Source organism: Bos indicus, chromosome 16, assembly GCF_029378745.1.
Source record: "Bos indicus isolate NIAB-ARS_2022 breed Sahiwal x Tharparkar chromosome 16, NIAB-ARS_B.indTharparkar_mat_pri_1.0, whole genome shotgun sequence".
NCBI lineage: Eukaryota > Metazoa > Chordata > Mammalia > Artiodactyla > Bovidae > Bos > Bos indicus.
In genome coordinates this window covers 42,392,354-42,414,741 of record NC_091775.1, presented here as the reverse complement: position 1 = coordinate 42,414,741, position 22,388 = coordinate 42,392,354, and the positions used below count along the sequence as shown (strand labels likewise).

The window sequence follows — 22,388 nt, the reverse complement described above, 5'->3', positions numbered from 1 at the left end:
CTGTTGTCCTGTTGTATAGGAGAGGAAACAGAGGCCCAGACAGGAAAGGTGATTCCGCAGTTGGAAAATAGATCAGCTGGGATTTGAGGGCTGGTGTGCGTGACTCCAAAGCCAGTGCTCTGGGCTGTTACCCTGAGCTGCCTCCTAGCAAGGCTATCTTCACCCGCCTTTTATGACGCTCTCGCTGTGCCAGGCGCTGGGCTGGGGGCTTTGCACATGTTACCGCCGAGCCTGCGGGCATCCTGCGTGGGCCGTGCGCGCCAGGTCCTCTCCAGGCTTCGCTTGGGCCCTGCTCTGTGCCGGCCTCTCAGGGGCAGCGCAGGGACCAGTGAGGGGGCGTGGGGAGAGGAGCGGCCCTGCTTTCCACAGCTGAGAGGGGCAGGACGAAACATACCATATGACCAGGTCTCAGATGTGTATGGTTTGCCCACTTCCCCCCACACTTATCAGTTCTTCCATTCCTTTCTTTTTTTTAAATAGTATTTTTAAGTTTTATTTATTTGGCTGCCCTGGGTCTTTGTTGCTATTATGGGCTTTTTCGAGTTGTGGTGAGCAAGGGCTCCTCTCTAGCTGTGGTGCACAGGCTTCTCATTGCAGTGGCTTCTCTTGTTTCCGAGTACAGGCTCTAGAGCACGCAGGCTTAAGTAGTTGTGGTGCCTGGACTTAGTTGCTCTGTGGCATGGGGAATATTCCCGGACCAGGGATTGAACCTGTGTCCCCTGCGTTGGCAGGTGGATTTTTTACCATATCACCAGGGAAGCCTCCATTCTCTATTTTCAAACATAATAGATGGAACCACAATACAGGTTCAATTTCAAATCATGAGAGATCACAGTCAAACATGCTTGAGTCAGATAAGCTGCTGTTACGATATCAAGAAGTTTCATGAAAAAAGTATTTAATGATTTGTAAGATACGAACAAAGCTAGTGGAGGTGATGGGATTCCAGTTGAGCTGTTTCAAATCCTAAAAGATGATGCTGTCAAAGTGCTCCATTTAATATTCCAGCAAATTTGGAAAACTCAGCAGTGGCCACAGGATTGGAAAAGGTCAATTTTCATTCCAATCCCAAAGAATGTTCAAACTACCACACAATTGTACTCATCTCACACGGTAACAAAGTAATGCTCAAAATTCTCCAAGCTAGATTTCAACAGTACGTGAACCAAGAACTTCCATTGGATTTAGAAAAGGCAGAGAAACCAGAGATCAAATTGCCAACATCCATTGGATCATAGAAAAAGCAAGACAATTCCTGAAAACCATCTACTTCTGCTTTATTGACTATGCCAAAGCCTTTGACTGTGAGGATCACAACAAACTGGAAAATTCTTAAAGATGGGAATACCAGACCACCTTACTTGTCTCTTGAGAAACGTTATGCAGGTCAAGAAGCAACAATTAGAACCAGACATGGAACAACGGACTGGTTCCAAATTGGGAAAGGAGTACACCAAGGCTGTATATTGTCACCCTGCTTATTTAACTTAATGTGCAGAGTACATCATGTGAAATGCCGGGCTAGATGAAGCACAAGCAGGAATGAAGATTGCCGGAAGAAATATCAATAACCCCAGATATGCAGATGATACCACCCTTATGGCAGAAAGTGAAGAAAAACTGAAGAGCCTCTTGATGAAGATGAAAGAGGAGAGTGAAAAAGTTGACTTAAAACTCAACATTCAGAAAACTAAGATCATGGCATACGGTCCCATCACTTCATGGCAAATAGATGGGGAAACAATGGAAACAGTGACAGACTTTTATTTTCTTAGGCTCCAGAATCACTGTAGATGGTGGCTGCAGCCATGAAATTAAAAGACGCTTGCTTCTTGGAAGCCTATGACAAACCTAGATAGCATATTAAAAAGCAGAGACATTACTTTGCTGACAAAGGTCCCTCTACTCAAAGCTATGGTTTTTCCAGTAGTCATGTATGAATGGGAGAGTTGGGCCATAAAGAAGGCTAATCACTAAAGAATTGATGCTTTTGAGCTGTGGTGTTGGAGAAGACTCTTGAGAGTCCCTTGGACTGCAAGGAGATCAAACCAGTCCATCCTAAAGAAAATCAATCTTGAATATTCATTGGAAGGACTGATGCTGAAGCTGCAATACTTTGGCCACCTAATGCAAAGAGCCGACTCATTAGCAAAGATCCTGATGCTGGGAAAGATTGAAGGCAGGAGGAGAAGGGGACAACAGAGGGTGAGATGATTGGATGACATCACCGATTCAATAGACATGAGTTTGAGCAAGCTCTGGGACATGATGAAGGAGAGGGAAGCCTGGCGTGCTGCAGTCCATGGGGTCGCAAAGAGTCACATACAACTGAGCAACTGAACAATAACAACAGCAAAGATAATCAAATATATTTTGACCACATGGACCAGTGCATAAATAGTAACTTCTTTAAGACTACCATCTTTTAAACTTCAAATTATTTTAAAAGAATAGGAAGGATTATGTAACTGTATTTTTGGAATTTTTCAAACTCATTCCCTTTTGAAGCTTGAAGGTAAATGGTATTTACATTAGAACATTTCATGAGACCACTTCTCCTTGGCACTTATGGAAAGGTCAAAACTGAAACCAACATTTTCCTGAAACATATCTGTTTTTAGTACATTACTGTGATCATAAAAGACTGCTGTCCCAGGAGCAGGGGAGTTGGGGTGGGCCTAGAGCTGACACTTGTAGACTGAGCAAACATGTATGGATTCCAAAGGGAGACACTGGGTTCTAGTATTGGCCGGACACTTACTAACTAACCCTGAGCAAGTTACTTGACTCTTCTGTGCCTCAGTTTCCTGATCTGTAAAATGGGGAGATATTAACCGCCTTGTAGACTAGTTGGGCTTCCCAGGGGGCACTAGTGGTAAAGAACCACCTGTCAATGCAGGAGACAATAAGAGACTCGGGTTCCATCCCTAGGTCAGGAAGATCCCCTGGAGGAGGGCTTGGCAACTCATTCCAGTATTCTTGCCTGGAGAATCCTATGGATAGAAGAGCCTGGCGGGCTACAGTCCTTAGGGTCGCAGAGTCAGACATGACTGAAGCGACTTAGCATGCACTCACGCAGAGTGGTTGTTAATGATTAGCACGTGTTGAGGGCCACATACACAGTAAGCATTGTATGCGATGCTCCACTATCCTTATTTAGTGCCAGTTAAAAACGATGTGCCTTCACAGGGTCCCATATGCAGGAACATCAGGTCATCCATGCTGAGAAGCCCAGGGTGAGCGCATGGTGGCTTTAAAGCAGAGAAGGAGACTTGCTGGGGGTCTATGGAGATGAAGAAATGCATTCCCCAGCGCAGAGACTGGGGGAGGTTGGGGTACCCTGCCTCAGCACCATTTCCTCTGCCCACTGCAGCTGACCAAGAGTGTATCAGTGGCAGACCCAGGCAATGAGGAGCAGGGCTTACTGAGCCGCCCGGCCATGGAGACCTGCCTGGAGAGCCTGCGGCTGCTGGAGGCCAGCCCAGTCAGCAGCCCCCCGTCCCCCACAGACCTACCTGAGCCCCGAGGGACCATGGAGCATACCAACAACAGGATTGGTGAGTCGGCCTGTTTGGGGGGTCCTGGAGTGCTTAGGGGACAGTGGGAGATGGACCCTGAGCCCCTAACGAGGGACCAGAGACCCTGGGGATGGAAAGCTCAGCAAGGAAGAGACAGGGGCTCCCCAACCGGCTTTTATAAGTAGGAGATGCTTTTCATGAAGGAGTTAAGCCATTCTCAGGGGTATCTACAGCTTGCTCCGCCTCTTCATCCCAATTTAAATTTCTGTAAACTAGAGGAGCCTGGCGGGATACAGCCCATGGGGTTGCAACATTCAGATATGACTTAGCGACTAAACCACCACCACCAAACTAAGAGTAGTCAATACTTCTGACTTCCCGGGGTCATTGTGGGAACTTGTGAAATGATGCTCGCAAAGTTGCCCTGGTGGCTGCGGGGCTCCCTCTGCCTGGTGCCTGCTCTTATTAGAGGGGAAGTAAACACCATCCAGCCCCCAGCACAGGGCCTCTAAGACGGGTGGAGGGAGATGTCAGGAGAGACATCAGCCAAGAGCTGCCTCTTGGCTGATGCGCTCACATTTGGGCACTGTGCGCTGGTCACCTCTCCTTCTGAGGCTCGAGTCAGTCCCTCCGTTTTACAATTGGAGAAACATCGGTTCAGGATGAAGTGATTTCCCTGGTGCCCCAAACTGCAGCCTCCCTCCAGCCAAGGCGAACCTTCCACTCTCCAGTCTTCTTCCTCCTCCTCCCCTCACCCCGGTACATCAAGAGCGCTTCTACCAAAACGCATACTTGCCCATCTTATACCCCTGCTTGAAGGCCTCCAGGGAGTCCCTGCTCCCTGCAGTGTGAATTCCAGGCTGCTGCTTCTCCTTCCCACCAGGCTCGCCTGCCTCCCAACCCTGCAGGTCTGCTCCCCCTTCTCAGTGGCAGTGTTCTAGTTTTTGGAGCCCTCTCTCACATCTGAGCTTCTCCGTGGGAGCTTCTTCCTCACCTGCAATAGTCAGCTCCACCTCCTTGAATCTAGTCAATTCTTTTCTTCTTTGGCTGCACCACATAGCCTGTGAGATCTTAGGCTGCAGTTTGGGGCACCAGGGATCGAACTCATGCCCTTTGCAGGGTAAGTGAGGAGTCTTAACCGTTGGACCACCAGGGGAAGTCTTGAATAAATTCCTGATGTCCCAGGACCTTGCGTATTTGCCTCCTCTCCAGGAAGCCTTCCCCGCCCTCTCTACTCTCCTGTCTAGGAGACACCCTCTGGGTACCCCCAGAACCCAGGCCTCTCCACCTTGTGTCCTCAGCTCCCAGCAGTATGACTGTGATTGCAGCTTCCTCCCCGCCCCACCTGGCTTTAAGCTCCCCAAGAGGCAGGGTCTTAATGGGCTCCATCTCTGTCTTCTCTGGAGAGTTAACCATCACTGAGATCATTCCGAAGAGGCATTTGTGATCATCCTACATATTTCTGTAGCAGGGGTTGGTGGATGGAACTCTGAGGGCAGAACCGTTAGCGCCAAACTGAAACTTTTGGAATTGCAGCTTTCAGCAAATTTTATTCGGAGAAGGCAATGGCACCCCACTCCAGTACTCTTGCCTGGGAAATCCCATGGATGGAGGAGCCTGGAAGGCTGCAGTCCATGGGGTCGCTGAGGGTCGGACACAACTGAGCAACTTCACTTTCACTTTTCACTTTCATGCATTGGAGAAGGAAATGGCAACCCACTCCAGTGTTCTTGCCTGGAGAATCCCAGGGGAGCCTGGTGGGCTGCCATCTATGGTGTCATACAGAGTTGGACAAGATTGAAGCGATTTAGCAGCAGCAGTAGCAAGTTTTATTGGAAAAGGATGTATTTTGGGAAATACTGCTGAAGACATTTTTTGCAAATTTCCTAAGAAGTCCTAGTTTGAATGTTTGAGTCCTTGCTGAGCACAGTGCCTGGAGCCACAGGGCTGGGGCTCTGGGAGTGTTTGGCAGGGGTGGGTAGAGGGAGGTACCAGGCTCCCAGCAGGGCTGGGCCATGGGCAGCCTGGTCTATAAGCCTGGTCTGTAAGCTTGGAGGAGGTCTTCCTGGAACATTCAAGAGATGGTGAGCCCTCTGTTCTTCTGACATCTCCTGAGAGGAGTAACCCCTGGTCCAGTCCCAAGGGGACCACACTCTGGTTACCCCTCTACCCCTGGGCACCAGGCACAGGGAACCCTGTCCTTTCACCTTCACCACCACCACCCACTCACCCCCAACCAACACAACTTTGGATGCTGGAGCCCTGAATGGGGCAGGAAATCCAAGCAGCTTCTGGAAGACCCTCTCCCGCAGGCAGCCCTGTGGTGGTCGGTAGACAGAGCCCAGGGAATCAGGACCCGGGGAACGTGAGGGGGTGACAGCCTGGCCCCCCAGCTTTGGCTGCTTCTACCTGGACAAACATACCCCGCTTCATTCACACCCCTCCTCCTCTATGTCTGTCTGTCTGTCTCTCTCATCTCTGGCCCTGCCTAGTTTCTTCTGTGTTCTCCCTCACCTCACTATCACTGGCTTCTATCTTTTGCCAGCCCTTCTGGTCAGGTTCTGCAGGCTTTAGTGGACGGTGTGTGACTTGAGGCCATGCTCTCTCTTTTGGGGGGTAGGGGGCTCCCAGCCTACAGCTTATTTCATTCTTGTAACCTTCTCTCTCTCCTAGAGGTATCAAAGACCAAAACAGAAAAACTGGATTATGCAATGGGTTGAGGGTGCAGGGGCCCCAAGAATCTTTGGGGGGCTCCTGAATCAGAGGGGTGTAACTGGGTTTCCCAGCAAGGCAGGCATCCTGAACCCCACCCTAGCTCTCAAGTTCCCTCTTGATAGCTTCCCCATTCAGACTCCAGAGAGAGAGTTCTAGGGCCGAGGGGCTGGGAGCTGGCACCCTGCCCTGAGCTCAAGGCCATCAGAAGCTGGGCTACTGGAGTTTGCAGTTAGCTGATCTGGGTGAAAGCCAGGCTCCCTACTTCCCAGCTTCTCTGGCAGCTTACTTAGCTCCCCTGAGACTCCAAAGCCCTGGAAGCAGGAGGTCAGTTGGGGGGGCGGTGGGGCGCGGGTAATGCAGCTAACAGGCTGGGCTGGTTATTCATCCATACAATTCACACAGGCAGCCCTCCTGTTTGCAAGGCAGGCACACAGCAATAAGAAATAAACACCAAGATATACGGGCCCCTGCAAAGCTGTCCAGATCTCAGGCTCTTGGCAATTATTAACAGGGTTGAGGTTTCTGTAGGATGTGGTCTGGGTTAGGCTGGACTGAAGAGGTTCCTGGGACGCAGAACTTTGAAAACTGGTGGCATCTCAGGAAAACCAGGACATGTTGCCGCCGCCCGCTTCCCCTCCTCCCGCCCGCGCAGTCCCCAGATTTCTGCTTTAGGCACGTGAATAGGTGCTGAAAGGGAAGCTGGGCATGGTGGAGTTTCTTTGGGGATTTCTACTGACTACCTGGTGACCTTGGGCAGGTCATTTAACATCCCTGAGCTCCATCTGTAAATGGGGATCGTATAATAATCGGCCATCTATCTTGTGGAAGTGATGCAAAGATTCGGAAGCTAATGTGTGGAAAACATCCAAGGCGGCAGGCTAAGCTCTGCCAGTGTTCAGTGGTGCTCTTGATATCAACATCGTTGTTCCCTGATTTCCCCCCACTTCTTGCTTTCTCTCCTAACCCTGTCCTCTCCTTTCCTGCCCCATCCCTGCAGAAATGTCGAGAAAATCAGGAGCACCTCCAGTCCTTAACCCCTCTGCAGGCAACTGCTAGCTGTTTTATCTCCTTTGAAGCCCCAAGACACCTGTGAAGTCAGCAGGGTTTATTGTGGATCAGAGTGGCTGTGCGTTCTCCCTGAGGCCACACAGCAGGAGTGGCAGAGCTGGTATAGGGACCCTCCTCTGCCTCCTGGCTTCTGTACAGCTGGGGCCCTGGTCTCCTCACCTCCCCCACCCTTTTGCCTTGCAGAGAACATCTACATCATGAAAGCCGACACCGTGATTGTGGGGACCGTGAAAGCCGAGGTGCCTGAGGGCCAAGGCCCAGTGGGGCCAGCCGGGCCCGAGCTCGAGGAGGAGCTGGAGACGGACTATGCCTCCCACTACCCGGAGCAGGAGACGGAGCCACCGCTGGGCAGCTGTGGGGACGTTATGTTCTCGGTGGAGGAGGAAGGGAAGGAGGACCCCTTGCCCACGACTGTCTCTGATAAATGAGGGCTGGACTGGGGCTGAGAGGGCAGCTGGGTGCCTCTGGAAGGCCATGGTGGCCCTGGTGGCACCACACCGGTGGCAGAGGCCCGTCTGGCTTGAACTGAGGTTCCAGCATCCAGCGGTGGGCCCAGCCTGTCAATATGGGAGGTCCCGCTGTTCTATACTCGTATCCCCACTCAGCGCCTCCCAATCCGGACCTTGGGGAGCCCAGGCCTGTGCGGCAGAGACAGACAAGGGGCTGGATCTGAATGACCAGGAGGGCCTGGGCCCCTTGCCTTCTGCTGCTGCCAAGAAGATGCCCAGAGTCCTGGGTGTCAAACACACACCCCAAGCAGAGGCTGAGGCCACGAGGCGCATCCCCGCAGACCCCGCTTTCTCCATCACCCTGGCCTCAGGAGTGATGCCCTCCAGGCCTCACTGCTGTGCGAGCCACCCCTAGTTACTGTGAGTGGCCCTGTGGGCATGGAGCCAATGCCTCTGTTTGTTTCTCCTGAATCAGAAGGGAAGTCAAGAAATGGGGTGTTGTCTGCCTGCCCCGTTTTGGCCGCAGCCACAGCACTGCACTCTGCGGACGTGAGTCCCCAGTCTGGCCTCCAGCCCTGCCTGGGCCACTGGGGCCCTCCTAGCCTTGCCAGTCTGTCAGTGTCCTGTAGCCTGCTCCACAGTGGGCCCAGGGCCCAGCGCATGTCACCGTTCCCGAAGCAAGAGGCCTCCGGGACCCAGCCACCTGAAGATTCTCAGCAGCCATGGTGCCCTTGCCCAGATGGAGGCTCTGCCCACCAGCTGCTGCCTGGAGAAGAGCCTGCTCTGCTTCACCCAGGCGGCTTCCTTGCTAAATGGAGAAGGGGAACTGTGGGCCCTTCTTGGGTTCTCGCCTGCTCTGTGGACACCATGGTCTCTGTCCTGGGTCACGAAGATGCATCCTTCCCAGATCTGCCACGTACATAGATCCTGATGGTCCCAGGCCCAGCCTCTGGCTCCAGCTGCTCAGCGCCCATGAGACTGGGTGATTGTGCTCAGTCGTGTCCGAGTCTTTGCCATCCCATGGACCCCACAAGGTGCGACCCCACCAGGCTCCTCTGTCTATGGGATTCTCCGGGCAAGACTACTGGAGTGGGTTGCCATTTCCTCCCCCAGGGGATCTTCCCCACCCAGGGACTGAACCCTCATTTCCTACAGCTCCGGCCTTAGCAGGTGGATTCTTTACCACTGAGCCACCTGGGAAGCCCAGAAGGCGATTTGGATGTTTGTGCTCCTGTGGGTGTCAAAAAGCTCCCTGGTCTCCCATTCTGCTGGAAAACAAAGAACATTTTGTGGTTCAGTCTGGACTTCAGGAGTTTTGCATTTCACAGTAAAGATCAAGTGGCCTGATTTGGGCCTGCGGTGTCCTGCTGTCCTTGGGGCTCTCAGACTCAAGTCAGCAAACAAGCGGCCTTGGAAAAGGAGTATGGGCAGATGCTAAGTCTGCTGTGGCCCCAGGACACACAGTCCAGGCAGCCTGGAGGCTGTTGGAATTACCCGCTGGAAGGCAGGCCGGGGAAAGCTGCTGTTTACTCACCAGCCCACTCAGTCTCTGGAGGAAGTTGAGGCTGGGTCAGGCATCACAAGGGTAGTTTCTGAAACCACTCAGATGTTTTGGGGAAAGTTGGAGAGACGCTGGACGCTGTGAGAGACAGTTTACATCAGAACCTGATGTTTATATGGGCTGGACAGCTGCCAAAATGCCCTTTGCAAGGACAGTATGGGTGCTCTGCAACCTCCTGCCACTCTCCCCACCCCCCAACCCCGAAGGGCTCTGTAGCTATGACTTGAGGATATTGACATATGCTTCATGGAATGACAGGCTCCCTCGCTGGAGGGCCTGTCACAAAACTTTGATCCTTTAAAAATTCATAAGTTCCCTTAGAAAGCAATCACAAGGCTCAGGAAATTCTCCCTGAGATTTGAGTATGTCTGAGTAGAAGGGTCTGAGCGATCTCTCTCCAGTCAGGACAGGGGTTCCCCCTTTCTCTCTGCCCCCAGACACCTAGGCTGTCAGCCTCTGGGGACAAGGAGCCCCCTGTCTGCTGGGACAGCCATTCCCACTGCTGGAGGTTTTTCCCTGTGGATGGAGGCAGACTATTCCTTGTGTAACACCCACTCCCTGGTCAGTCCAAGGCCCAGCCTTTGAGGATACTCAGAATAAAGCCCTCAAGTCCTAAGGTTCCCTTTGGGTAGGAGAGATGCATGGTTTCCCCACGATCCTTCTTCCCTCTGGGCTGAACCCAGCAGCACTCCAGCTTGGGAAAGGGAGTCACTTAGTAGCAGCATGAATGCCCCAGCCTTGGGGAACCCAGAGAGGACCAGGAGTGAATGTAAGCCTTGGGCTTAGAGTCAGAGCTAGGAAGTCAGTCTGCCTCCCTGGTGTCAACAAAAATTCATCTAAGAAAGAATTGGAAGACTTCATTTGAGCCAAATGTTAGGATTATAACCTGGAAAGAGCGTCTCAGAAAGCTCTGAGGACTATTCCACCCATTAGAAGTCAAGACACAGTTTAAGTTTTTTTTGAGACAGAGGGCTGTACATTAAATGACATATTATTGACCGGTTTACATCATCCAGATCTAAGTGCCATCGTGGTGGGTCATGTGACCCCTTATAAGACCAAGAAGAAATGCCGTGTTTTAATGAATTGTCTTGTTGATGCTATGAGTACGTGACTGGTTGAGCCGGTGTTCCTGCTGATAGAAGTCTGGTTTGATGCATAATAACAGATACACAGTGCAGGGGGAGGAGTTTGTTCAGTTCAGTTCAGTTGCTCAGTTGTGTTCGACTCTTTGCAACGCCATAAACTGCAGCACGCCAGACCTCCCTGTCCATCACCAACTCCCGGAGTTCACTCAAATTCACATCCATCGAGTCGGTATGCCATCCAGCCACCTCATCCTCTGTCATCCCCTTTTCCTCCTGCCACCAGTCCCTCCCAGCATCAGAGTCTTTTCCAATGAGTCAACTCTTCGCATGAGGTGGCCAAAGTACTGGAGTTTCGGCTTTAGCATCATTCCTTCCAAAGAACACCCAGGACTGATCTCCTTTAGAATGGACTGGTTGGATCTTGCAAGAACACCCAGGACTGATCTCCTTTAGGATGGACTGGTTGGATCTCCTTGCAGTCCAAGGGACTCTCAAGAGTCTTCTCCAACACCACAGTTCAAAAGCATCAATTCTTCGGCGCTCAGCTTTCTTCACAGTCCAACTCTCACATCCATACATGACTACTGGAAAAACCATAGCCTTGACTAGATGGACCTTTGTTGGCAAAGTAATGTCTCTGCTTTTCAATATGCTATCTAGGTTGGTCATAACTTTCCTTCCAAGGAGTAAGCGTCTTTTAATTTCATGGCTGCAATCACCATCTGCGGTGATTTTGGAGCCCCCCAAAATAAAGTCTGACACTGTTTCCCCATCTATTTCCCATGAAATGATAGGACCAGATGCCATGATCTTAGTTTTCTGAATGTTGAGTTTTAAGCCAACTTTTTCACTCTCCTCTTTCAGTTTCATCAAGAGGCTTTTTAGTTCCTCTTCACTTTCTGCCATAAGGGTGGTGTTATCTGCATATCTGAGGTTATTGATATTTCTCCTGGCAATCTTGATTCCAGCTTGTGCTTCTTCCAGCCCAGCATTTCTCATGATGTACTCTGCATATAAGTTAAATAAGCACGGTGACAATATACAGCTTTGACATACTCCTTTCCCTATTTGGAACCAGTCTGTTGTTCCATGTTCAGTTCTAACTGTTGCTTCCTGACCTGTACATAGGTTTCTCAAGAGGCAGGTCAGGTGGTCTGGTATTCCCATCTCTTTCAGAATTTTCCACAGTTTATTGTGATCCATACAGTCAAAGGCTTTGGCATAGTCAATAAAGCAGAAATAGATGTTTTTCTGGAACTCTCTTGCTTTTTCCACGATCCAGCAGATGTTGGCAATTTGATCTCTGGTTCCTCTGCCTTTTCTAAAACCAGCTTGAACATCTGGAAGTTCACAGTTCACGCATTGCTGAAGCCTGGCTTGGAGAATTTTGAGCATTACTTTACTAGCGTGTGAGATGAATGCAATTGTGTGGTAGTTTGAGCATTCTTGGCATTGCCTTTCTTTGAGATTAGAATGAAAACTGACCTTTTCCAGTCCTGTGGGCACTGCTGAGTTTTCCAAATTTGCTGGCATATTGAGCGCAGCACTTTCACAGCATCATCTTTCAGGATTTGAAATAGCTCAACTGGAATTCCATCACCTCCACTAGCTTTGTTCGTAGTGATGCTTTCTAAGGCCCACTTGACTTCACATTCCAGGATGTCTGACTCAAGGTGAGTGATCACACCATCGTGATTATCTGGGTCGTGAAGATCTTCTTTGTACAGTTCTTCTGTGTATTCTTGCCATCTCTTCTTAATATCTTCTGCTTCTGTTAGGTCCATACCATTTCTGTCCTTTATCGAGCCCATCTTTGCATGAAATGTTCCCTTGGTATCTCTAATTTTCTTGAAGAGATCTCTAGTCTTTCCCATTCTGTTGTTTTCTTCTATTTCTTTGCATTGATCGCTGAAGAACGCTTTTTTATCTCTTCTTGCTATTCTTTGGAACTCTGCATTCAGATGCTTCTATCTTTCCTTTTCTCCTTTGCCTTTCACTTCTCTTCTTTTCACAGCTATTTGTAAGGCCTCCCCAGACAGCCATTTTGCTTTTTTGCATTTCTTTTCCATGGGGATGGTCTTGATCCCTGTCTCCTGTACAGTGTCACTAACCTCAGTCCATAGTTCATCAGGCACTCTATCTATCAGATCTAGTCCCTTAAATCTATTTCTTACTTCCACTGTATAATCATAAGGGATTTGATTTAGGTCATACCTGAATGGTCTAGTGGTTTTCCCTACTTTCTTAAATTTAAGTCTGAATTTGGCAATAAGGAGTTCATGATCTGAGCCACAGTCAGCTCCCCGTCTTGTTTTTGCTGACTGTATAGAGCTTCTCCATCTTTGGCTGCAAAGAATATAATCAATCTGATTTTGATGTTGACCATCTGGTGATGTCCATGTGTAGAATCTTCTCTTGTGTTGCTGGAAGAGGGTGTTTGCTATGACCAGTGCGTTCTCTTGGCAAAACTCTATTAGTCTTTGCCCTGCTTCATTCCGTATTCCAAGGCCAAATTTGCCTGTTACTCCAGGTATTTCTTGACTTCCTACTTTTGCATTCCAGTCCCCTATAATGAAAAGGACATCTTTTTTGGGTGTTAGTTCTAAAAGGTCTTGTAGGTCTTCATAGAACCATTCAACTTCAGCTTCTTCAGTGTTACTGGTTGGGGCATAGACTTGGATTACTGTGATATTGAATGGTTTGCCTTGGAAACGAACAGAGATCATTCTGTCATTTTTGAGATTGCATCCAAGTACTGCATTTCGGACTCTTTTGTTGACCATGATGGCTACTCCATTTATTCTGAGGGATTCCTGCCTGCAGTAGTAGATATAATGGTCATCTGAGTTAAATTCACCCATTCCAGTCCATTTTAGTTCGCTGATTCCTAGAATGTCGACATTCACTCTTGCCATCTCTTGTTTAACCACTTCCAATTTGCCTTGATTCATGGACCTGACATTCCAGGTTCCTCTGTAATATTGCTCTTTACAGCACCGGACCTTGCTTCTATCACCAGTCACATCCACAACTGGGTATTGTTTTTGCTTTGGCTCCATCCCTTCATTCTTTCTGGAGTTATTTCCCCACTGATCTCCAGTAGCATATTGGGCATCTACCGACCTGGGGAGATCCTCTTTCAGTATCCTATCATTTTGCCTTTTCATACTGTTCGTGGGGTTCTCAAGGCAAGAATACTGAAGTGGTTTGCCATTCCCTTCTCCAGTGGACCACATTCTGTCAGACCTCTCCACCATGACCTGCCCATCTTGGGTGGCCCCACAGAGCATGGCTTAGTTTCATTGAGTCAGACAAGGCTGTGGTCCTAGTGTGATTAGATTGACTAGTTTTCTGTGATTATGGCTTCAGTGTCTGCCCTCTAATGCCCTCTAGTAACACCTACCATCTTACTTGGGTTTCTCTTACCTTGGACGTGGGGTATCTCTTCATGGCTGCTCCAGCAAAGTGCAGCCGCTGCTCCTTACCTTGGACGAGGGGTATCTCCTCACTGCCGCCCCTCCTGACCCGCGCAGCCACCACTCCTCGGGCATGGGGTATTAGGTAGTTAGAATAGGGAAAAGGAGTCCAAAATGGTGGTGGCTGACATCTATGGTGTGGTGACTCAGATTTAACCTGGCTGAAACTGGGGGAGGAGAGAGGAAGCCAAATGGCAGAGAAGAATTCTTATGTTTAAATTTCTCTTGCCTTGCCATAAAAGATGAATTTTATTTCACAGCTTGTCACACTCAGGGGCAGTCTGGGGCCTCCTCTCCACCACAGGCAGCCAGCCAGAAGCCCCCGTCTGACCATGTTTTCCCTGGGGGCTGGAGGAAGGCGACCTCGCCCACCCCACCTCCAGGACTCCAGCCCACACCCAGCTCTCACAATCAGCCTGGCCACTGAACCAGCCACTGCCTGTCACGTGGTCCATCCGAGAGCCAGAGAGCATTTCCCTGCCCTGATTGCCCAGCGATGAGGGACCCCGCCTTCACTTCTGGTCATTCTGATGTCCAGGTGGGCAGATGGACAAGGCCCCTGCTGCCTAGAGTTGCAATTCCCAGGCTCTGAGGAGTCAGCCCACACGTGCTCACCCCTCTTCCTGAACAGTTGTAGTCAGGGAGTGACAGTAAGTGATGTGTATTGCGGAAACTGTTGCATCAAAGAAGATCCGTTGTTTCCCAAGGCGGTCCTATAGGCTGCAAGCTACTATAAGGTTCTTAGAATCTCTAGGGCCAGGGTCAGTCCCTAAGAGAGAATAAGGGACTGAATCTCTAGAGCATCGCTCCAGCCACAAGAGCCTAAAGGAGGTGTCTTAGGCGTCCTCTCTGTCCGTGGTCACTACTACCTGATTTTGAATAATAATCTATGCAGAGATGAGTGGAGGCTCCGACCAGAGTTCCTTGGGTGCCTTCTCTCTTCCACCCCTTCCTTGACCCTCCCTGTCCTCTAACATATAGCAGTGGGGGAAGTGCAAGGTAGGAGGTGCTGGGGCCAGGATGAGTGGGGGAAGGGATTCACAGTCAGGGCCTGAGAGAAAAGCTATAATGTGTCAGTACCCTCGACTGGGCTTCCCAAGTGACTCAGTGGTAAGGAACCTGCCTGCCAATGCAGGAGATGAAAGAGATGCAGGTTTGATCCCTGGGTCAGGAAGATCCCCTGGAGTAGGAAATGACAACCCACTGCAGTATTCTTGCCTGGAGAATCCCATGGACAGAGGAGCATGTCGGGCTGCAGTCCATGGGGTCACAAAGAGTCGGACATGACTGAACATGCACCCTTGACTGGAAGCCGAAGTGAGCATATTGAAAGCTCCAAGGGAAGCTTCTTGGACCCTAGGGAGAAGCTGGCCGAGCCCACCTTGGGTTCCTGCACCCCACCCCTCTGGGAATCCCATAACCAGGTCAGTGAACAAAGTCATTCTTGAGTCAGATCATGCTCTGTGCTACCTAACCCTAACCCCTAATCTGGGGACTGGTAGAAAGTCCGGAGGGCATGGCCACCTCAAGCCAGGTGGTCTGGGAGGGCTTCTTGGAGGAAGTGCCTTTTAAGTTCTCCCTGAATGTGACCTGCAAATATCCCAAAGAGGCAGACGGGGGATGGCAAATGCCAAGGTCCTGAGGTGGGAATCCTGGCCCCAGGGTTCAGGAAGCACACTCCCTGGTAGAAGCTTAGTGATCAGGGCAGAGAGGAAAGGGAGGTAACAGGGCAGCCAACTGGGCCAGATCCTGGAGGGTCTGGTGGGCCATTGTAAAGCCCTTAGATTTTATCACCAATATGGTTAAGAACACAGTCTGCATTTCTTTCTGTTTTCCTCCTATTAGAACAATAAACATCCTGGTATTATCTCAGCCACAGGCATGAAAGGCAAACGAGGGGCCTCAAAGGTTGTTTTGACCTACTTCAGAGGGAAGTCGGGGAAGGAGGCAGCAGTAGCTGGTAGCCAGGAAGCAATTGGATGTGTTTTCTCAGAAGGAGCAGAGAGCTGAGACCACATTCCCGGTTAACTTCACAGCAGCCGTGCACCCTCGGCTGATGTCACCGCGGGGGGAGGGTGAGGGGGAGGTAAGGAGTCTGTCCAGGTTCCCCTTTCTCTGGGTGTCTTCCAGGAGAGGAAAAACCAAACCAAAAGACCCTGGGGAGGCTAGAGGCATTTGTGTTTTGGTGTGGGGCATGGTCATCTTAGCATGAGGCCCACCCTTTCCTCCCTAGCCCTTCAGCACTTGCCTCTGTCTCATTTCATTACCCTGGCTGCTGATGCGGCAGAGGGGAGGGGCCCATCAGCCTTCAGCCTCCAGCCCAAAGCAGTTCCCAGCTCCTTGGCCTCTGGGAAATCTCTCAAGGGCTTTCAGCTTCAGTTTCCTAACCTGCAAAATGGGCATAATAATTATTTTCCAAGTGGCTTAGATGGTAAAGAATCTGCTTGCAATGTGGGAGACCCAGCTTCAGTCCCTGGATTGGGAAGATTCCCCTAGGGAAGGAATGGCTACCCACTCCAGTATTTTTGCCTGGAGAATTCCATGGACAGAGGAGCTTGGTGGGCTATAATCCATGAGGTTGCAAAGAGTCAGACGTGACTGAGTGACTAACACACACCCTCAAGATGGTTGTGAGCTTCACCAGTAACACAGGTAAAGAGCTTGGTGTGGTGCTGGGCATACTTCCTGTTCAACAAATGATATTCATCATATGCAGCATTGTATGAGCTTTAGAGATTACCCAAGACTCTACATTCTTTACATATGGGCTTTGTAGTGATGACTGAAAGATAAAAATTGGCTGAGTATCAGCACTCTGTTTTATGAATTGAGGCTCAGAGAGGTTAAGCCACCAACCCACTGTCACAGCTGGGAAGTGCCAGAGCTGGAATTCAACACTTCAACTCTGGCTGCCTCTATGGTTGGGGCTATGTTCACATTACAGTTACCATCTGGCAATACGTCCTCTGGACGAGTTTCCTTTAGAAAGGTCAATTTTATTCCTCTTTTATGGGGAGGCAGAAACAATTGCACTTCCCTGGTGGCTCAGACAGTAAAGAATCTGCCTGCAATGCCAGAGACCCGGGTTCAATCCCTGGGTTGGAAAGAGCCCTTGAAGGAGGAAATGGCAACTCACTCCAGTATTCTTGCTTGGGAAATCCCATGGACAGAGGAGCCTGGAGGGCTACAGTCCATGGGATTGCAAAGAGTTGGACATGACTGAGCGACTGACACACACAGGGACAGTTGCAAAAGACTGGGTAAACCTTCCTGAGATTAAGTGGCTTTCTGATGCTTCTGACCAGGCAGAAGGGAAACAGAGCTGACCTAGTTGGAGTCTTGTTTCTTGAAGATGCTGTCTTTAAGGGTGGTCTGATTCTGAGGTCAGGGTTGACCTAAGGTTGGGACAGAAGGCTGGGAGGACAGGCAGAACAGAGAACCTGTGCTGGAGAGCTGTGTACTTGAACAGTAACCCCTTGTATCCACACTCTGCCCCATCTCAGGATCCCTGGAAGGGAGGCAGATCAAGAGCAAGCCTTCCCATTTTACAGATGGGAAAACTGAGCCCCATAGAGGTAAACAACCTACCTACGGCCCAGCTTGGTACTTTTTGGTGGAGACAACTTTAGCTGTTCATTGGGACTTGGTGCAGGATCTTAATCCAAATGAACAGTAAAGATCATTTGATGATTTTCATTCTTTTTATTTCTTTCTTTCTTTTCCTTTCTCCATCCATCAGTCCCTCCTTCCCTCCCTCCCTTTCTTTCTTTCTTTTTTTAAAAAATTAGTGTTAAAATGAAAGTAACTGTGGTAAATGACTTAGGTTCTTATTTATAAGACAGGTTTGCAGGAGCCAAAATATTCCTCATAATCAGACAAGAATATTATAGGCAAAGGGCTTTGCAGCTTTGAGGGTATCTGGACTGTGCACAACCCTACGCTTGCTTTAATGCTCTGCTATCCCTGTCTGAAAAATTAATAATTTTTGAAAAGGGGCCCAGTGTTTTCACTTTTCTCTGGGTCCCCCAAATTCCATAGCTGATCCTACCTAAGGGGCAGGGAAACTGTCTGTTAGGAATTGACTCTATGCCAAAACGTTTTATATACATTACCACTTAACCTCACAGTGACTGTTCTTATAGATGAGCTGGCTGATCCCCATTTCTCAAAAGTGTTGACAGGCTAGTAACTGACCTTAATTGTCCTGGTTATCTCTTACTACATCATGAACCACTTTGAAACTTAGTGGCTTAAAATACCACCTGTTGTTTATCTTGCTCATAAGTCTGCAGTTTGACCTGGGCTTGGCAGGGGCAGCTCAGCCCTACTCACGACAACACTAGCTGGCACGGGGAACACACTTCTGAGACGGCTGGAGGCTGGTGCTGCCTGGGGTTTTTTCTCCATGGGCCTCACCTGGAGCTGCTTGAACTTCCTCACAGCATGGTGGCTGGGTTCCTACAGCAAACAACTGCCAGTAGCAAGTGGAAAACTGACATGTTCATAAAATCTGGGTCCAGAAATGGGTATAGCATCACTTTTGCCACATAATATTTTTTTAAAAGCCTTTATCAAACTTGTTACAATGTTGCTTCTGTTGTTTCTATATTTTTTTCTGTTTTTTTTTGCAAGGAGGCATGTGCTATCTTAGTTCCCAGACCAGGGATCAAACCCACATCCCCTGCACTGGAACATGAAGTCTTAACCACTGGACCACCAGGGAATTCACATCACATACTATTGGTCAAGCAGTCACAGAGACCAGATTCAAAGGGAGGGAATGTCAACTCCTACACCCTGATAGGAGTTCAGGGATCTTACTATGTGCCAGGCTGTTGCTGCTGCTATTTAGTCACTCAGTTATGTCTGACTCTTTGTGACCCATGGACTGTAGCCTGCCAGGCTCCTCTGTCTGTGGGATTCTGCAGGCAAGAATACTGGAGTGGGTTGCCATTTCCTCCTCCAGGGGATCTTCCAGAACCAGGGATCGAACCTGCATCTTCTGCATTGGCGGGGCAAATTCTTTACCACAGAGCAACCAGGGAAGCCCCATGTGCTAGGTACTGGGCTAAATTTGATCATTACTGTTCCCAGCATTGCCTCAAGGAAGCTAAATAACCAAATCCAAGTTTGTCTGGACTGTGGGGCTGACCTGTGCATTCAGGATCCATGCAATCAGAATGTATCAGGGCCAGAAACTGTCTGACTCCAGAACATTTAAGGCTTTTGAAATAATGGTTCCCCAGATGGGAAAGCCAAGGCTGCAAGAGGTCTTACTGGGCCTCGCCCTCAGGGTGGGTGTGGGGTATGGCACCTTCTAGGGCAGGAAGGGGCCTCCTGGGGCTGCACAGAGCCTGGTCAGGAAGTCACAGAGGGCTGTGGGCAGATTATGCAATAACAGGCTGTCGCAGGGACATTGTTTTTCACTGAGATGACACTTCACTCAGGAAATACCCACAGCCTTGGCAGGTGTCGAGGGAGGGTTCCTCACTCGTGGTGGAAGACCCCCAGTGAACGAACACGGCGGGTGCGGGGACTCTCTAGGTGGACCGGGTCCCCTGGGCCAGTTGCATTCATCAGAAGTTCCCTGAGAGCTGCTCTGAGTCCCTGTGAGCTGGGCTCAGACAAAAGAGATTTAAGATGCCCCATCCTTGCCATCCAGGAAGTTGCACATTTGTTAGATAACTTAATTATTGAGGTTTCTGGGGCTATCTCATTTAAACCTCACAATACTCTAGGAAGTGGTAACTATTATTATCCCTATTTTACAGGTGAGAAAACCAAGGCATAGAGTACTTAAGTCACTTGCCCAAGGTCAAACAAGGGCTATGGTTAGAGTCTGAGTTTTCAACCACTGGGCCATGCTGTTCCATTGTAGCTCAGACTAGCGTCACCACTGTGCTGGGGCCCCAACCCCGAGTCCCAGGCACTACAGAACTCTGTTTAGACATCTTTGTTGTTCAGTCACTAAGTCGTGTCTGACTCTTTGTGACCCCATGGACTGCAGCCCGCCAGGCTTCCCTGTCCTTCACTGTCTCCCGGAGTTTGCTCAAATTCATGTCCATTGAGTCGGTGATGCTATGTAAACAGCTCATCCTCTGCCACCCCCTTCTCCTCCTGCCCTCAATCTTTCCCAGCATCAGGGTCTTTTCCAATGAGTCAGCTCTTCACATCAGCTGGCCAAAGTATTGGAGCTTCAGCTTCAGCATCAGTCCTTTCAATGAATATTCAGGGTTGAATTCCTTTACAGTTGACTGGTTGGATCTCCTTGCAGTCTGAGGGACTCTCAACAATCTTCTTCTCCAGCACCACAGTTCAAAAGCATCAATTCTTCAGTGCTCAGTCTTTTTTATGGTCCAACTCCCACATCTGTACATAACTACTGGAAAAACCATAGCTTTGACTAGATGAATCTTTGTCAGCTAAGTTATGTTTTTGCTTTTTAATATGCTGTCTACATTTGTCATAGTATCTTTAGGGCTCAGTAAACGTACAGAGAATGGAGTTTGCCTCCTGGCTTCTGTCCACCTTTCCTTTTCAAAGCCCAGCTCCAACCAGGTCATTCTCTCACAGAGCCTTCGATAATTCCCCAGTACCTACAGGCCAACGTCTGCCAGTCTGGCCCTCCAAGGCATGTCCTGCTGCCTGTCACAACTCCTGTATCCAAAACTCCTCTGAAACCCAACTGTGTTCCTCCCAAGTCACCAAATATGGAGGTCACATCCCCACCAAGCAGTCTCTTCTCAGTGTCCCAACTCCCAAACCTCCATCCTCAACTTTCTCTTCTTCCTTCAGAAAGCCTTCCAAGACCACCCAGGACAGGGACGTCTGTGTCCCTCACGTTCCCCCAGCACTGACTATGAAGAGGGTTGGAGGGCTAGTTCCAGAGGGCACACACGAAATATTTCCAGGACTTCCCTGGTGGTCCAGTGATGAGGGACCACCTGCCAATATGGGGAGCAAGGGTTCCGTCTCTGATCCGGGAAGATTCCACATGCCTTGGGGCAACTAAGCCCGCGAACCACAGCTACTGATGCCCACCCACCCTAGAGCCTGTGCTCTGCAGAAAGAGAAGCCACTACGATAAGAAGCCCATGCGCTGCAACCAGAGTTGCCTGCACTCGGTGCAACTAGAGAAAGCCTGCTTGTAGCCAAAAATGAATAAATAGATAAATAAAAGTTTTTCAAAGTACTGAAAATTTTAAGAAATTTCTGTATGAAAAGATGAGTTTGTTCGTGGATTCGTTCACTCAGCCCCTCATTTACTCACTCAAGCAACAGATCTGTGCAGGGCACCTACTGGGCATCAGGAGCCGTGCTGAGGAATACAGTGCGGCTGGGAGGGGATGGGGATCCAGGGAACTGCTCTCAAGGAGTCAAAACCTGACTGGGGAGACAGGTCTGAGGTCAGGTGATGGCTGTGGGTGTGGTCCTTGCTGTGACGGAGGTAAACCCAGGGCTCTAGTACCTGCTGTGGCCTCTAACCCAGATGGTGGGTCTCCACTTCCTCCTCTGTAAATTGGATTGGATAAGCACCTATCCCAAAGAGAAGTTGCAAGGATTAAATTTATTCATTAGTTTGTTAAATAAATATTTATTGAGCTCAAACTGTATGCGCTGCTGTTACGTGGGGACCAAACCCTGCCCTCATGGAGAAGGACAATAAAAAGCATATGAGAGGACTTCCCTGGTGGTTCATGGTTAAGAATCCACCAGGGTCACGGGTTCGATCCCTGGTCTGAGAAGACTCCACATGCCACCGGGCAACTAAGCCCATAGTGAAAGTCACTCAGTTGTGTCCAGCTCTCTGCGACCCCATGGACTGTAGCCTGCCAGGCTTCTCTGTCCATGGAATTCTCCAGGCCAGAATAGTGGAGTGGGTTGCCATTCCCTTCTCCAGGGGATCTTCTCAACCCAGGGATCAAATCCAATCCCTGAATTGCTAGCAGATTCAAGAGAAGCCACTGCGGTGAGAAGCCTGCACACTGCCAACTAGAAAGTAGCCCCCACTCCCGCACCTTGAGAAAGCCTGTGCAGAGCGACAAAGACCCAGTGCATCCAAAAATAAATATATTTAAATTTAAAAAGTGTATAAGATACGTTAGTCAGTGGTAACCGCTAGAAAGACCAAAAGCTCAGTGATACGTGGGATCCCTGTGGGCCAAGTGTGCAGTCAGAGCTGGGGGGCTTGGTAGAAGTCGGACAAAAGTCTAGAAGGTTGGAGAAATTAGGGGCATGCAAGTGAGTAGGTGTGACTGGGGTGTCAGAAACGAGGGTGTTTGTGAGTCTGCGAGGGAGACTGCTCTACCCCTGCATCCGGATTACTAGGTCTCTGAGGAAGAAAGAGGTGAAGTGATGAAGATGCTTTCATAGGCAGAAATTATTATGCAAGAGCTGGATGGGAAAGTTGAAGGGCTGGACTGGGTGGTCAGTGGGAAGTTGCAAAAGCCTCGAGAGGGTTTGGAAACTGTGGTGGAACTGGGGGCCCCCAGAGGTTTCCTTTGGGTGTCAAA

General features: G+C 49.7%; 1 protein-coding gene across 3 annotated transcripts in view; it reads left to right on the top strand.

The window, feature by feature from the left end:
• TNFRSF8 (TNF receptor superfamily member 8) overlaps window positions 1–21,483 on the top strand; it is an 86,371-nt gene extending 64,888 nt beyond the window's left edge. For all 3 annotated transcript variants that reach the window (XM_019976947.2, XM_070768199.1, XM_070768200.1), the window contains exons 14-15: window positions 3,374–3,557; window positions 7,485–21,483. In XM_019976947.2, coding sequence (XP_019832506.1) covers window positions 3,374–3,557; window positions 7,485–7,729 — 429 coding nt within the window. In that variant the 3' untranslated portion in view covers window positions 7,730–21,483. The remainder of the gene's footprint in view (window positions 1–3,373; window positions 3,558–7,484) is intronic.
• Window positions 21,484–22,388: the final 905 nt, after the last annotated feature.